The sequence below is a fragment of the Schistocerca nitens genome, chromosome 1 (assembly GCF_023898315.1).
Source record: "Schistocerca nitens isolate TAMUIC-IGC-003100 chromosome 1, iqSchNite1.1, whole genome shotgun sequence".
Lineage (NCBI taxonomy): Eukaryota > Metazoa > Arthropoda > Insecta > Orthoptera > Acrididae > Schistocerca > Schistocerca nitens.
This window is the reverse complement of record NC_064614.1, coordinates 341,119,123-341,135,932: the sequence shown is the minus strand read 5'-3', so window position 1 is coordinate 341,135,932 and position 16,810 is coordinate 341,119,123. Positions and strand designations below refer to the sequence as shown.

The following is a 16,810-nucleotide window of genomic DNA, read 5'->3' as shown; positions in this document are numbered from 1 at the left end:
GTGATAAACACACTGCTAGCCCCGGCACCTCGCAACTTTTCTGCTTTACATATTTTACTTCTGTATGGCCCAATCCATTTTTATCAATATGTGCCCCGAAATATTTAAATTTCTCTACTGTCTCATAACTGTTTTGTCATTGATGTGTACTTCAAGTTTAGCATCACTATTCATCACCAGATACTCTGTTTATGTTAGACTCATTTGTAGTCCGCATCTGTTGTATTCCTAATATAAACGTCATATCATGAACTCAAGGTCTTAATAATCTTGTGCTATAATAGCTTGATCATCAGCAAAACTTAACGAAAATATCTGTACATCGTTGACAGTGATTCCCATTCCTCTGCAGCTGTTCTTCCAATTTCGGAGAGCCACTTCTACATATAAATTGAACAGGATGGGTGACACACTGCAACCTTGTCGCAAACCTTCAGTGACATTAATAGGTTCTCATAACTTTGAACCTCATTTAATCTGTACCGCATTATCCCTGTACACTTCAATAATAATTTGTAAAAGGTGATCATCCATACCTATATGTTCCATAGCTTCCAACAGCTTAGATCTAGGGACTGTATCGTAATCTTTAGCTAAATCTACGAAGGCAATGTGTACTTCCTTCCCTACTGCTATAACTTTCTCCATTAGTTATTGTAAAATAAATGGGTTATCTGCACATAATCTGTTCTGCCTAAACCAGCTCTAGTCTTCCACAATATAGTGGCCAACATTTTGTCTAATTTTTTCAAACATTATCTTGCCAAATAAGCCTCCACAGCAGTTTGTGTCTTTTCTATTCTCTTTCTTGAAAATAGAAACCATATATGACTTTCTCCATTCTGAGGGAATTTCAATCCTTTTACAACAGTTGTTCATCAGGCAGGTTATTCGTTTCTTCAGATATCTTCCTCCAACCTTCAATACTTCAACAGGAATATTTCCTTCACCAAGTGATCGGCCATTCTTCATTTTAATTAATGCACAATTCACTACCTCTATTGTAATGTTTATATTTCGATCAGTTGTTTCCATATTCTCTTCATTCCCTTGCGTGTAATGTGGCCTATCTTCAGTTAAAATGTCTGCCTAACGCTTTTTCCGTTCCTTTAAGGGAATTAGGTTGTCTACTGCTTTGTTTACTTATGTTTTCTTCATATGGGTAACTGTCCTCCACACTTCTGTTGTTTCTGATCCACCTTAATAGGTTTCTGTTCCCACATCTTGTTCTTTTCTAATTTAATTCTGTTTCTTAATTCGTAATTTGTTGTCTGGTAGTTTTGCCTGTCCTGTAGTGATTTAATTGATACCTTTTTTTGTAGAGATTTTTCTTTTCCCTAATCAACATCTTGAGGTCATCAGACATCCATGGAGGATCCCGCTTACCTAGACTCTTACTCTCAGTCCCTAGTACCTCTAGAGAAATTTTTGTAAGTGCTTTTTTAATATTTTCATTTCTACTTCAACATTGTCCCTCTCAAGGGACACTGCCTTATCGAAGGTACCTTCAGTACCAGGCGGGAGGGTTTGCCTGCTCCAGCGAAGTTGAGGCCTATGCCGGCGGTAGCGTAGCTACTGGCAGGGTCACCCAAGCCAGACAGGCCTCAACGGAGGAGCCAGACGAAATGTATACCACTAGGGAAGGGGGATCTCTATAAGCATGGTGAAGCCAACCCTCCTAGGGGAGTAAACGCTTATATCAAATCCTGGTCCTCCAAGTTGAGGGTTGGGTCAATGGGCCAGCACCTCATTATCCACAAAAAACTTCAACACGCTCGAGAATCTAAAGTGGAGCCTCGGAAATCGGTTAGAAATTCTTTACGACAATTATTGGCAAGTTTCATGATTTTCTTTCACATACAAGAGACAGGTGAAGACATATTGACCGAAAATTGTCATCACTCCTAGACGCATTGAGATGGATTTGCAGTGGTCCAGTTTCATGCTTAACGTTATGGTCTTTATTGCTTTTTTGTTTGTTTTAGTGATAGATTTTCCTTGCAACCTGTAGAGTGACCTATAGAAACAGGCCATATAGCTTCTAAACCATCAGCAGATATTGACCAGTTGTCAAGTGCTTCACTTTCCTCAGGAGGTATATGACTCGTGACAGTTTGTCACATACGTGTGCAGTGTGTTTTTGCCATGTGATTTAACTATCCACTGTGAACCCCAGAAGATTCACAGTTCCTGCACTTTTTAGGTATCCTTTGTCAGTGACGCAAAAAACCAATTTTTGCTTTTTTTCTCTATTTATTTTATTACTGTTTGTAAGAAACCATTTCTTTATAACATTAAACAAAACCTCTACTTCGTCTTCAGCCTCGCTAACATGAATGCCTTTCGAGTTAGATCATCTGCAAATTGCAAGTACTGTCCATGAGAGCTTAAATCATTTATAAATACTAGGAACAGGAAGGGACCCGTTACCGATCCCTATGGCACACTGTATGCCAACTTCCATTCACATTATAGTGCTCCTTGACTGATAAAATCTGTCTTCTATTTTCCAAATAAGATTTGAGGATTTCCAGAACGGTGCTTCCAACTCCATATTTACTGAGCTTGTTTAGGAGCACCTTATGAGGAACGCAATCGGACTCATTATTAAGGTCGCAAAGCGTCAGTGCTATGATTGTTTTCAAAACTATGCTTTATCCCAGGAACCAGACCTAGTGCTGCTGTCATTGTAGATTTGCCTTTCTGGAAACCATGTTGTGCATCTGTGAAGAGTTCATTAATTTCAGAGTAATTTGATATTTGGTCTTCCATTGTAGTCTCAACGAGTTTCATGAAGACTAGAATGATTGAAATTGGTATGAAGCTTGCTACCATGGCTGGGTCACCCTTTTTATAAACTGGTACTGTCTGTGCAAGTTTAAGAAAGTCTGGAAATACACCAGCAGTAAAACATTTATTAATTACCACAGTTAATTGCTCAGAAAATTCATAGACAATTTTCTTGGGGAACATTAGTAGTCATCCCGTATACATCCTGACTATTGGAAGGTTTATAATATTTTACAATCTTTATTACATCCTTTTTTTGTAATTCCCTCCAGTTCATCATTCTGCATCTTTTGTTATTTATTACTGCAACTGTTAAAGTAATCTGGGCTACAAAAGCCTAAGAGAGAGATGGGTTTCATCCCATGCTAATCGACCAGGCCCAGGCTGCCTTGCACGAGTAGTGAGCTTCTTCAATGAAAGTATCACTGCTTTCCTTTTTGGCTTCTTCTACTTCCTCTCGGTAACATCTTTTTGCTTGTAAATATCTGCTGTAGATCACGTCCTTTACTCGGGGATCTGTTGCTGTTTTGTAGTGATCATGTAATAAAAGTACAAAGTATTTTAATGTTTCAATTAATTAGTATACCACGTTTTTTCTTTCACACGGGGGATGTGTTGCGACATGCTCGTAGGACATTTTTTGGTCTTCTGTGAACAGATAAATCAAATTTATCTTTGGTGGTCTGGAAAAACTCTTTAAATACGTTAGTCGCTGCCATTCATGCAATCCAGGCTTACACTTTCCTGCAGATACTGCTATCTGAAAAGCATTTAATGTTTCCTTATTTATGATTCTTTTTGTGAATAGATAATTAGAATGCCATGTAACAGTTGGTTGATATTTATCTCTTTTGTGTTCAGTTCGAGAACTAATGCACTGCCGTCAGATATCATTGTTTCAACTAGTCATCTCACAGTCCCAAGTATTTAGATTTGTGATCACAGTGTCAAGGCAGCCATCATCTCTGTTTGGTAGATATTTTGCTACCAACAATCCATAACTGCCTACTAGGTACATAAATTCTCTCTCTTTAGTGCTCTCTGCATCAGAGCACCGTTGAAATCACGACACAATGCAATTTTACATTTCAAGTGCATTGAGTCCATTTAGAAGAGAAAATTTTCAAAGTTGCCGTTTGGAGAAAGGTTTAGTGTGACAACAATTATATTAAGATCCTGTAAGTCCAAAGCAGCTAGCACTAAATCTAGGACCACAGAATTGCTTTTTAAATCAGTTTCTTTAACACTGAATTTTCTGCTGGCATGTATAGACACACCACAAAGGAAGCAGTTGTTCTGTACCATGCACTTACCAAGTTTAAGGTCTCAATACAGTTGTAGTACTCAGCTTCCTGTGATGTTTACCAGTGTTCACATAGAAACAACACATTGGGCTTCACTTTTTCGGTAAAGAATGCCAGCACATCAAGACTTAAGACTTTGCACACTGGCACTACTTATAACTACAGGAGTGACATTTTGGGTTGTGTGTGATCCGTTTTCACTTAGTTGCTCGTGGTACCTGTTAATCATAGAGGAGCCTGTTTTGCAAGGATATTGGACATTCTGCGGGATAAAAAAATCATAATATTTTTGGGCCATATAGTGCTATCCATCGCTTTATCTTTTCGCTCAATGTGAACAATAACTTCGAAATTCTTATTAAGTCCCTTATTTGACATTTCTCAGCTGCAAAGCTGCTATGCTTAGGATACCTCTTTTGCAGGAATCTAATGACATCTTCTACAGTTGCACTACATCTGACTATGCTCAGATGAAACCAGCCTTTTTCTCACCACACAGTATTCCTTGTTCTTCTCTTGTACCAAATATTGTTTTAATCATGATTTTAGTTTTGGCACTTCCAGATGAAACAGAATTCTGTGATGGTGAGCATGCATTCTGTTTGGCACTTTGTAGTGCATTTTTGTACGAATGCTTATGTTCTTCAGCCACAGTTGAAACAGTGACCAAATGTGCGTTTCTTCTCCTTTTCCTGTGCACTTCTTGAACGGGTACCTCTGCATTTTTGGCAAATTTTCATATATGAGATTTACAGGATTGTTAGGATTGTTTAGATCGGAACACTGGTTTGTTCCGTCTCATTAGATGATTTGCTGTTTACATTTGGAATGTATGTCACTGTAGTGGCATGTTTTTATTTACTTGACACATGATTCGTATGTATTAAGTCACTGTACACATTTGATTCCACGTTGTTGGTTTGTTCAATATTTACATTAGAGCTACATCCTTTATAGCTTTTTGTTGTTATCAGTAGAGATAACGTGCAATATGCATCAAGCTGCTGTCTTCTGTTTGTTGTTGTTTTATAAGTCCGATGCACAGCACTTCATTTGTTTACTGTTTACACTTCGTTTGCGTTAGTTCGTGTTGTTGTTTTGCTCACAAATTTCTGTTCTTCGTTTCGTAGAACTAATTTGCACAGAGTCCACGCTATTTTCGTTGGTTTCTTCTCTGAGCTTTTCTATCCACCTTGAAGACTGCAAGAAGTATTTTTCTAGTCTTTCATTTCAACTGAGAAATGTGTTTAATTTTGTGTTTATTTCTGAGTTGTCGTTTGATAGTTTTTTTGTTAACTTGACTAGACTTTGTACTAACTCCAATTAAGTTGATACGATTGTTCACACTATTCACTGTTTTTTTAAGTCCCTGTGTTTTTTTTTCTCCGGAAAGTTCGATGCCTAAACTGTTCTCGTACGCTTCACAACGAAACTTGTTTCGCTCTTCACAGCACGGACCTCAGTGTTTCTTAGGCCTACACAATCACTCTGGAATGACTCGACACCACAATCCACACGTTATAACTATTCCCGTGCTTTTAACTGCTTTTTTGCGCTTTACACATGATTTATTATTGTCATTAAAACATTTGTACACATTCATCGATAATTTATTAGATACTTCCGAGATTGTGATCTATGATTAAAATGCAGTCTTTTTATCTATGTGAACCATGCTGTTTCCATTCTATATTGACATTTTTTGTAGTAATTTTCGTTTTTGTATGTGTTTAGCCCTTGGATCCCATGTCGACCCGGTCATTCAGCCTATTATAAACACAATTTCCTTATAAATAAAATTAGTAATCTTTGAGGGTCCTTGAAAATTATTTTAATCAAACTGGAAATTGGCCTTCAGCGTCATTGGAAATAGCAGAAATATTCAACTGACTCATCAGACACATGGTTATCCTGATGTAGAGGTTGTTTGATGCCTTAGGGATAACGTTACACGCCACCATAATAAAAGAAGCCGCCTCACATAAAGGTGGGCGATCGTGCACAATTGTGGAGAGTGTTCGATTAGACCAGATAGTGGTGGAGTCATTCCGATGGGTCTATTCCATTAAACAGCGCGATGGAAATAACGACAATGCCATGTGGAAATGGAGCAATGTTGCGTCTTACTTATGTGATTAACGATAATAAACAACATTAGGCAAAGTTGTAGGTGGCTTTTCAAACGTTTCAAAATAACCTCAAACGTTATATCGAACCATGGAACTGCAACTTTTGATTTACCAGTGAACAAAAGATAAGCATAATTAAATCCATGGTGGTTGTGGATTTCGAAAACTGTTCGGAGATTGACTTTTATAAACGAAACGAAGTGTAGGTAGATCCCACTGTTTATCTCAGTCGTTTAACTTAAGTCATGGATCCTCTGTCACATAAAATCCTGTACATTCCTCATCGAGTAAAACAGAAGTGATTTGAGGCGTTCCCCAAGGTAGTGTTATACACCCTTTGCTGTTCCTTATCTATATAAACATTTGGGAGACAATCTGGGCAGCCGTCTTAGGTTGTTTGCAGATGCCGCTGTCGTTTATCGACTAATAAAGTCGTCAGAAGATCAAAACAAATTGCAAAACGGTTTAGAAAAGGTATCTGAATGGTGCGAAAATTGGCAATTGACCCTAAATAACGAAAAGTGTGAGGTCATCCACATGAGTGCTAAGAGGAATTCGTTAAACTTCGGTTACACGATAAATCAGTCTAATCTAAAAGCCGTAAATTCAGCTAAATACCTAGGTATTACAATTACGAACAACTTAAATTGGAAGGAACACATAGAAAATGTTGTGGGGAAGGCTAACCAAATACTGCTTTTTATTGGCAAAACACTTAGAAAATGTAACAGATCCACTGAGGAGACTGCCTATACTACGCTTGTCCGTCCTCTTTTAGAATATTGCTGCACGATGTGGGATCCTTACCACATAGGACTGACAGAGTACATCGAAAAAGTTCAAAGAAGGGCATCACGTTTTGTATTATCGCGAAATATGGGAGAGAGTGTCACAGAAATGATACAGGATTTGGGCTGGGCATCATTAAAAGAAAGCCGTTTTTCGTTTCTCACGAAATTCCAATCACCAACTTTCTCCTCCGAATGCGAAAATATTTTGTTGATACAGACCTACATAGGAAGAAACGATCACAACGATAAAATAAGGGAAATCAGGGCTCGTACGGAAAGATATATAGGTGTTCGTTCTTTTCGCGCGCTATACGAGATTGGAATAACAGAGAATTGTGAAGGTGGTTCGATGAACCCTCTGCCAGGCACTTAAATGTGATTTGCCGAGTATCCGTGTACATGTAGATGAATGATCTCTGATAGTCTCTCTAATTTTCTCTCATTCAGGACGCAAATGAGGTAACACGCACATGCGATTTTTTTCTTTTTTTTTCGTTTTCGTTAAGAGTGTAAGGTGAATACCACAAATTTAACTCCTATGGCTAGTGTCACCCACAGGTTTCCTAAAATCAATATGCACGTCTTCTTTGAGCTAATCAGTGACAGAAAGTGTAAGTTTTGTTCTTGTAATCTTCATTCTCTTCAACTGAAAAAATAATATAATGTGAACTGAGCTCTTTGCATAAATCAACATTTGTTTCTTATGATCTATTATTGGAAAACTATCTCAACAACGGAAGTAGCATTTGAACTGAAAATAGAGATATCAAATAACGACAGCAGGGAGCTGCACTGTCATGTTACGTAAAGTTGCTGCTGGAAGCAATTGCCAGGGGACATTCTACATGGCTCTTCCAGTTCAACGAATCTGTTTTAATCTTATAATATTAGTTGTTCATATATTACCTTTTTCTGAACTGTATCCATAACATCTTGGCTGGTACTGTCAGTATAGTAAGTGATTGTAAAATCGTACATTGTTGTATGAAGAACGAAGTTTCTGTCACCATAAAGAATAGCCATTACAGCAACAGGTGTTTGCAGAAGAAGTATAGTCAACAGGAACACAGCGTACTGCAACGGAAATATGAAATGTAATTAGTTAATTTCCAGAAATGAAGCTAATTTTCAAATTTTATGATAAAATTTATCACTACGATACCTACCCAAACGATAATAGACAATGCTGCATTTCGTCAGTGTTTATACATTGTGCAGTCACATTAATGGGACCATCTGTCAAAAACTTTAATAACGACGTTTTTCCAGAGAGGGTCGCTGCGAGACATGTAGGAGGATAGTCAACGAGTTTCTGGAAGGACCGACATGGATGTGGAGCCATGCAAACTCCAGTGCCGTGGGCCGCTGCGCTAGGTTTCTCGGTTGAGTGGTTGAGGACCCATGGTGTGAAACACCCGATCATGGTGGTCTCATAGATTCTCGATTGGGTTTAAATCTGGGAGTCTGGTGGCCAGAGGAATACGGTAAACTCTTCCTGGTGCTCTTCGAACCATGCACATACACCGCGAACAGTGTGAGATGTCACATTGTCCTGTTATTAGATGCCACTTCAGGAGAAACAAATTGGATGTAGCGATGGAAATGGTCCCCAAGGATAGATGCATAATTGTAGTGATCCACCATGCCTTCCAGAATGACGAAATCGCCAAGGGGGCGCCTTCCAGTCTGAACCCTTCCAACGACTGTTGCAGGGTGTTTGCTTTCAGATGTTTCACGCTGTACCCACAAACGGCCATCTGTCCAACGCAGCAAAAAATGTGATTCACCTGAAAAAGCCGCTTGTTGCCATTCAATGGACATCTGGTTGCAGTATTGCTGTACAAATTCCAACATTCATCGCCAATGTACAGCACTCAGCATGGGTGCATGAACCAGATGCTTTTTGCTGAGGCCCATGCGCATCATCATTCACTGAACAGTGAACAGTCGTTGAGGAGACACTGTCGGTAGCCTCTTGGTTCATCTGCATGGTCAGTTGTTCAACAGTTGCATGTCTATTTGCCCGTACACATCTCAACGGTTGTCGTTCACCGCTGTCATCTGTGGTGTGTGTGCACCACGGCTGCCTTGGAGTCAGTTTTGGATAGCGCTATTTTGCTATACGCAATATACTTTACCACGCCAGCACGCGAGCAGTTTGCAAACATAGCCGTTTCAGAAATGCTTCCACTCTTGGCCCGAAAGCCGATGATCATGTCCTTCTGGACATTGGATAAATCACTCCATTTACGCATTACAACAATGATTGTGCTGTTTTCCGCGTTCCCCTTCGCTCCCCCCTCCCCCACTTCCCACCACCCCCTCCAACACGTTTTATACACCCTCCACAGTTAGTGGTGTCACCTGCTGTCTGTGAGTGGCCATTGTACGTTGACGTCGAACATAGGTGGTGTTCACATTAATGTGACTGGACTGTGTACACATATAATGGAGAAAGAAAGAATGGATTATATCAATAATTTTTTTTTGTTTTTTGGATTAAAAACCTCCTTAGGGTCGATGCTGAATTACTCTTACCATTGGAAAAAAATCATACATGTTAGTCTCGGATGATAACTTACATCATTGCAGATAGGAAAGAAAAAATATTAATCTCTTATTACACAGCAAATTGCAGGAGCATCCATGCTGAGGTCCCTGAAATAGTCTCGCTTGTTAAAGGCAATAACGCCCCCATAGTATCAAAAAACATAAAAATGGCTGAAACAGATAGTGAATAGAAACGAATCCCTAAATTGAGACTGAAATATGTATTGCAAGGATAGTCCTGATGCCAACAGTGACGACGAATTTATTGCTAAAATTCTCTTTATATATAAAGAGATTAACAGTCATGTGAAATAACCTGGGTGAAGGTACACATCAAAGATGAGTCATACATAGTAACTGGATGTGCGAATGTATACCCTCCCGGTGAATGTTACTTATGAAAAGCTTTCCGATTTCCAACCTTGATAATGCCTCTCAGTTGGAAGCCCAAGAGCTTTTCATCCATAGTAATTTGATTTTTTTATCGTTCAATTGGCTCAGTAACCATAGTGGCAGGGTGCTTCGGAGAATAAATTCAATGATCATGCTGTTGTAAAGGGGGAACACTTCATTGGCTAGATTTACAAAGGGGAAGGATTGAGATTAAAACTTGTGGTAGATACATGGATTACGCGTGAGATTCTTCTCTATGCCTTATCTGAAAATTACCTCGGGATAACTGGTTAGAACAATGTCTTAGATTTCGTAGTAACTACAGATCCTAACATTTCGAATCAGTTAACACAGAGGATGGCATAAGCGATCGTAAGACTGTTCTAACGTCAAAGACTGCAGACGCTACAGGATGTGTTGAAAAACGTAGGAAACTGTTTCTCCTCAGCAAGAGTGACAGGAAACAAATAGGAGTCTCTGAGTAGTTGACACGCAGATATTCAGCTCTGAGAGGGGAGATATAGAGCACAAATGGATAAAATTCTAAAGAATTGTACAGTAAGCCTTAGAATCGTAACTATCGAGCAACATTATATGGGGTGGAAAAGATCCATCGTGACTCAATAGACTTGTTAGAAAGTTGCTACGAAAACAGAGAGAATTTAATCGCAGATTTAAGGAAAAAGCAAGTTTAGCTGACAAATAAAAGCTGAACGAATCCGAAATTGGCATACAGGGAGCAATATGAGAAACATTCATTGAATTTGGAAGCAACATTTTGTCACTCGAACTGGCTACATAAAAATCCCGAGAAGTTTTGGTCCTACCTAAAGTCAGTAAGTTGATACTGACACCGAAACGGCAGACGAAAGAGAAAGATCCGAAATGATGAATTTAGTCTTCCGGAATTGTTTCACCATGGAGAAACCAATACGGTTCCTGCGCTTAATCATCGCATGATCGCCGACAGGGCTAGTTTTGAGATAAGTGGTCGCGGAATAGAAAATCAACTAAAATTGCCTTGGTGGACAGATGTCTCGTCCAAAAGAAATATTTGTGAGACTGTAAACCTTCCAGCAGAAGTTTATCATAGGTCGGTGAAGTAACGAGGGGTACCAAGCGATTAGAAAAAGGCACAGGCTCACAAACGATCAATGAAAATAATTGTATTCATATTACTTGAAATGAAAGCTTGGTAAGTATTTCAAAACTACTGTTTACCAATAGTGTAGTTTCATGGCCACCACGTATCAAACTGATAATACTTTTCATCTGTTAAGTGGCACAGTACAATTATCCTTTTTCATTACACACCAAGACAAAAAGTACACGTTAGTGTACAATTGTTTGTTGCCATTGTACTTAAACAGAAAGCATGGCTGGTTACTTTCTGGTACATTTTAGTGTTTTCCTATTACTTAACAAATTTCGAAAGCTTAACTCAGCAGTGTTTTTACCATTCGATATACATTTTGCTGAAATTACTTTTGCGTAATTCATGCTGGTGACTGCGTTAAATTTGCTTGGGCACATCGTTTACTTTTTGACCACATACTATTCGTTTGACTCCCACTCCCAAAACTTGGCACCCTTTCAACACTTAATCCATTGAGTGTTGAAGTACAGTTCGATAACCTTTGCCATTAGCATATACGATCACGGCCATTTAAAAACCCTGGAAAGGAGTTGTATTTTGCGGTAGAGTTTCCGGTATTAGTATCACAAAATAGTGTTACACCTTTGTGTCGTCACGTATTTGAGATCTTTAACAGTGGTACAAATATCTTGCGATCCAGAGTGCAGCGCTATCAACCATCGAAAATGTGCATCACAGATAGGTCACACCTGTTTCCATTTATCACAAAGTCTGTTTTAACTGTGACTGTACTGCCTTAGCGACTTGTGCTCTGTATTTATAAGTAACAAGAAGTGTTAGATCATCGTAACTTTGATACATTTTGTGATTCTTGCATTTAAATATTTATAGAGAATGTTCGCAACTAGTGCAAAGGCTAGGAAAGGCAAAGCACACTTGTTTATACCTAATCTATATAATTCCCTGACTCTTTTTATTAACTTTAGTTTGAGAATACATCTAATGAGCGTTTGAAAACCAAATGCCGCCCATGACCAATAAATCTCAATCACATCTATTTAATTTACAGTTTACTTAAATCACAAGTAGAACTGGCAAACAAAATTTTTACTGGTTTAGAGATAATAATATACTGTTTACTCCTCTTGAAACTATTGTAGCACCTGAAGATGGTCACTATAGGCTGGCTATGGCTTCGATTGTCTCTGAGTTTGATTGTGTCTGAAATAAAAGGAAGTTCACAATTAATAGGTTTCTGGAATCTTTTACGTTGTTGGAACAGGAACGTTGAACCTATTACTTGTAATCAACTGCTTAGCCCGGCCCTATAAAGTAGAAGCTGATAATCCCGGTTATAGTCGAGAGAAGTCAAAACATCACTGTATGAAATTTTTGTAATGGAAACTGAAGATGCAGAAACTGTTGGTAACTTTTACCGGTATGTAAGAAATTATAGTAAGAGTGATAAGACTTCCACAATGCGGTCTCAGCTTCAATACAGAACCAAGAAAACAAAAACAAAAATTAACACACAGGGAAGAACTTTCAGAGCCTCCATTCATACGTTGAATATTTACTACAACACAGCCAAAACAGGTTTCATAGGGCAGACTTATTGGACAAAAGAAGTGGGATTTGATAACGAGAGCCTCTTTATAATAAGATGATACATTCAGAAGGAATGTGGACAGTATCAATGAAATATGGGCAATATTAATAAAATTCAGTTATGAAATGCATAAACTGTAATGTCATTCTTAATGCAAAATGTTTTTATGAAAAGTTACTGTCAAGCTTTGGTTTTTTGAATTTTTTGAAATAAAGTTATGGCCCAGTTCTCATTTTTAAAGGAAGTAATATATAATGTTTATTTTTACCATAGCCTCAAAGGACCACTTTACAAACAATGGAAATTTTAACAATCATCAATGGGTCCTAACTCTTCTTGAGTTCCAACACATTCACTTCGTTCCCTGTTTTAAGATCCATTAACGTCTTGTTTGAATAGATGCTAGGAGCGTTCAGGAGAGATGAGGCCTTTTACTTAATTAATTAATGTTAACATATTATTTTTTGACATTGACATATGAGGATGCAAAAATTTTCAGATTTCCTGGTTTACTTGTCTGTATTTCAGTATATCATTTTTATGATTCTCTATCACAGTGCATGTTTTCTTAATTGGTGTAAAACGGTGGAATAACATTTTAATATTATTTTTTAAATAATATTTTTGGCTGTGCTTGAGTATTTTACTGCCCAAAAAGGGCACAGTTTACTTTGTTATGAAGAAAATATTTTATATTTGTGGCTTCCTTTTGTGATTTGATCACTTTTGATCTAATGAAATTTATTTAGAATGGAATTTTTAGAAATATATAACGATGCCTTTTTCCACATCGAAGTCACCACCAGTTTTAAAATTATTTTTAGGCAAATCTCAAATGTGGTCTTTACTGAGTCATCTGTCAGCAGGTGACATTTAGCCTGACGTGATACAATTTGATTTAAGATTTCCTGATTGTCAGTAATAAGAATTTTGTTCTAGTAAGTGCTCATAGTGGCAGAAACATCATTCGCAACTGATTTATAGTTAATAATTAAGTAAAGCACTTAGAGCATATTAAAAGAGATAAGTACCCTGAATACATAAATTCAGAGTTGAGTGAAAGGTGTCACAAAATCCTTTATGAACTGTAACATAATAAAGCATTCGTATTAAACATACACTCATCAGCGAGAACATTATGACTACCGACCTACTATCGATATAAACCCGCCCAAGAGATAGCAGCGTCACCTGACGAAGAATGACTCATAGTCAGGCACACGTACGGTGCACGCAGTATCAGTGAGCGTGCTGTCTGTGTGTAGAATGGAGAAGGGACATGATGTATCTGACTTTCACCAAGGGCAGACTGTGATGGCCCGGGGTCTCGACACGAGCATTTCGGAAACTGCACGACTTGTCGAGTGTTCGAAGAGTGCCATGGTGAGTGTCTTTAACATGTGGTGATACCATGTCCAGACGTCATGGAGCCTGGCAGCCACTCCTCATTAGGGCAGATACCACAGGATGGGTATACTGGTAAGACAGGACAGACGACGAACTGTGGTGAAACTAACACCAGACTTCAATGACAGTCAGAGTACAGGTGTGTCTGAACACACAGAGCACTGAACATTCGTAACGATTGGCCTCCGCAGCCAACAACCCATGAATGTGGCAATGTTAACACAACAATATTGACAACTACGACTGAAAAGGGCACGTGACTATTATCACTGGACGTTGGCGCAGTGTCAGAGCGTTGCATAACCTGATCAAGCCCAATACCTTCTTCGTTATGCCAATTTGAGGGCGTGGACCCGTCGTCTTCCAGGGGAATAGCTCCTTGACAGTTGTACACCGGGGTGGAGACAAGCTAGCAGCGGCTCCATTGTCCTCTGGGAAACACTCATACGTGCATCTGTGGGTCTAGTGGTGCTCGTGCAAGGCACCATGACAGCCAAGGAATATTGTCCATTGGTTGCAGACCACATGCTCCCTTTCATGACGATCATGTTTCCTGACGGCATGACATTTTCCGACACGATAATGCACCATGTCACAAGGTCATGAGTGTGGAAAAATGGTTTGAGGAAAAGAGAGACGAGTTTCAGTTGATGTGCTGGCTCCCAAACTCGCCAGATCTGAACCCAATTGAACACATCTGGGGTGTGATTTAACGTGGCATCAGGGCTCATCAACTCCCACCCCCTCCCCGGAATTTACTGGAATTAGGTGACTTCTGTATGCAGGTGTGTAGGAATCTAATTCAGGAACCTACCAAAACCTCATTGCTTCCATGCCACAACGCTTCGCCGTTGTTATCTGTGGCAAAGATGGATATACTGACTACTAGGTAGGTGGTCATAATGTTCTGCTGATCAGTTTATTTATGTGTTCGTCTGAATATGGATTTGTGTTATTGTGCAATATATTTCAAAAACAGGTGCATTCAAACATCAAAATTATGCCAATGTATAAAAGAGCAGACTCTGTTTAAATATAATTATCATGCTTAAATTTTACTAGCTTTAAGAAATGTGTAACAGAGACTATTGACTGAATTAGCGTGTAATTCTGGGAAATACAAGCCAGAGTCAGAAGATTAAATTTCTCTAGGCATCTGTTGTAGGTGTAAAATTATTGGTTAAAGGCTACAGTAACACAATCTTTTCTGTGACTTGGGGAACAAATAAACATGTGTAACAGGTACTTTAAGTTAATGAATGTTATTTACTAGTACACTTGGGAATACTTAAAATGATGGGAGAAATGCTATACTGCAGTATTTGTTATTGGATTTTTGTTGTTAATCTTTCTAAAATTAAGGACGTGTATACTACAAATGGAATGATTTTGTGCTGACTCTGTAAATTAAGATAAGCGACATACAAATGAAATGTGTTATACAATACGTACAATCTGCAAAAGAATTAAAGGATTTTTTTTTTTTTTGGAACCACTTCATTTTCCACCATTGCGACACAGAAATTTGAAATTTGACTCAAAGGCGCCTACAAGCTTCTTCTGCAGTGGTGCAAACGCATGGCGCGCTGTGACGTCGCCTTCGGCCTCGGCATCGCCTCAAACAGCAAGGTGACGACACATGCGGAAAAAAGACCAGAGCTCAGAGGTTCATGTGAGGCGTAAGGCCGGTTAATGAGGTCACACTGTCATATTTCACCACAGTTCTGCCCACAGCCACCACGGACATTACACATGATGGGGAGGCCGTCAGTCTCCCTCCCTACCCACATCACACCCTTTCTTTTGTCACCACTTTGATGGAGGTTAGAAATACCACACCCAGCGGTAAAATGACTCGGTTGTCTTAGAGGTGGCTGAGTCAAATGTTTCAGACACTAGAATTCACATTAAAAGGTCTCAGTATGTGGCATATTCGGCGATAACGATATCTCATCTTCCCTCGGTGCGTTCATTTACACAATTTCGCGGACAAAAACGACCGTTTGCAGTATGATGTGTGACAGACTGACGTTCTTCACAAATTTTCACACTGCTGACATATCCGGACGATTCAACCCTTTGCTAAGGACATCTTGGGGCTGCAACCGCACTGAATACGATCTGACCCCTCTGGAGCGTAGTGTGACCACATTTTGTGCTCTGGTGGAATCACTAGGCGTTCAAAACCATTCAACGAAATTTGAAAGCACTCTGAAGCAGAAAAGACGTCACCCTTCAGATTCTGTATGCTGTGAGGCGTCGAAAGGGTTGCCTGCCTGCTGGCGCCTTGGAATTGATCAGGTGTTGTCTACGTGCAAGTACATTTTTAAAATGCTCAGCAAATGTGTGCAGTCAGGTGGCACTGACTGTGTTTGCCGAACCGGGGAGTCTTAGAGGGACCTTCTGTAATTTTATTCATCATGCATGATCATATAACAGGAAGGCATGAAACAGGAGGGCTAAAAAAGCACAAACACCCTATGCTGATTCGGATCACATTCAGAGTTCACTGAATGGTTTCGAATGGTCCCAAATGATTCCACACTTTACAGCAGAGCAGAAACAGTGGTTGTGCTACACTCCAAAGTCATGTTGGTTGGGGCTGCAGCCTCATTATATCGTCAGAGAAGGGTTAAATCGTCCAGGGGTGTCAGCAGAGTCAACGGTTGTAAAAAAAGTCGTTCTGTTGCACATCGCACTGCAAACTGTTGTTCTTGACGGCGAAATGTGTGTAAATGAAC

General features: G+C 39.2%; 1 protein-coding gene across 4 annotated transcripts in view; it reads right to left on the bottom strand.

The window, feature by feature from the left end:
* The window catches only part of LOC126248650 (leukocyte surface antigen CD53-like), a 177,318-nt gene that overhangs the window by 128,262 nt on the left and 32,246 nt on the right, over nucleotides 1-16,810 (bottom strand). For all 4 annotated transcript variants that reach the window (XM_049949849.1, XM_049949860.1, XM_049949840.1 and 1 more), the window contains exon 3: nucleotides 7,921-8,088. In XM_049949849.1, the coding sequence (XP_049805806.1) occupies nucleotides 7,921-8,088 (168 nt within the window). The remainder of the gene's footprint in view (nucleotides 1-7,920; nucleotides 8,089-16,810) is intronic.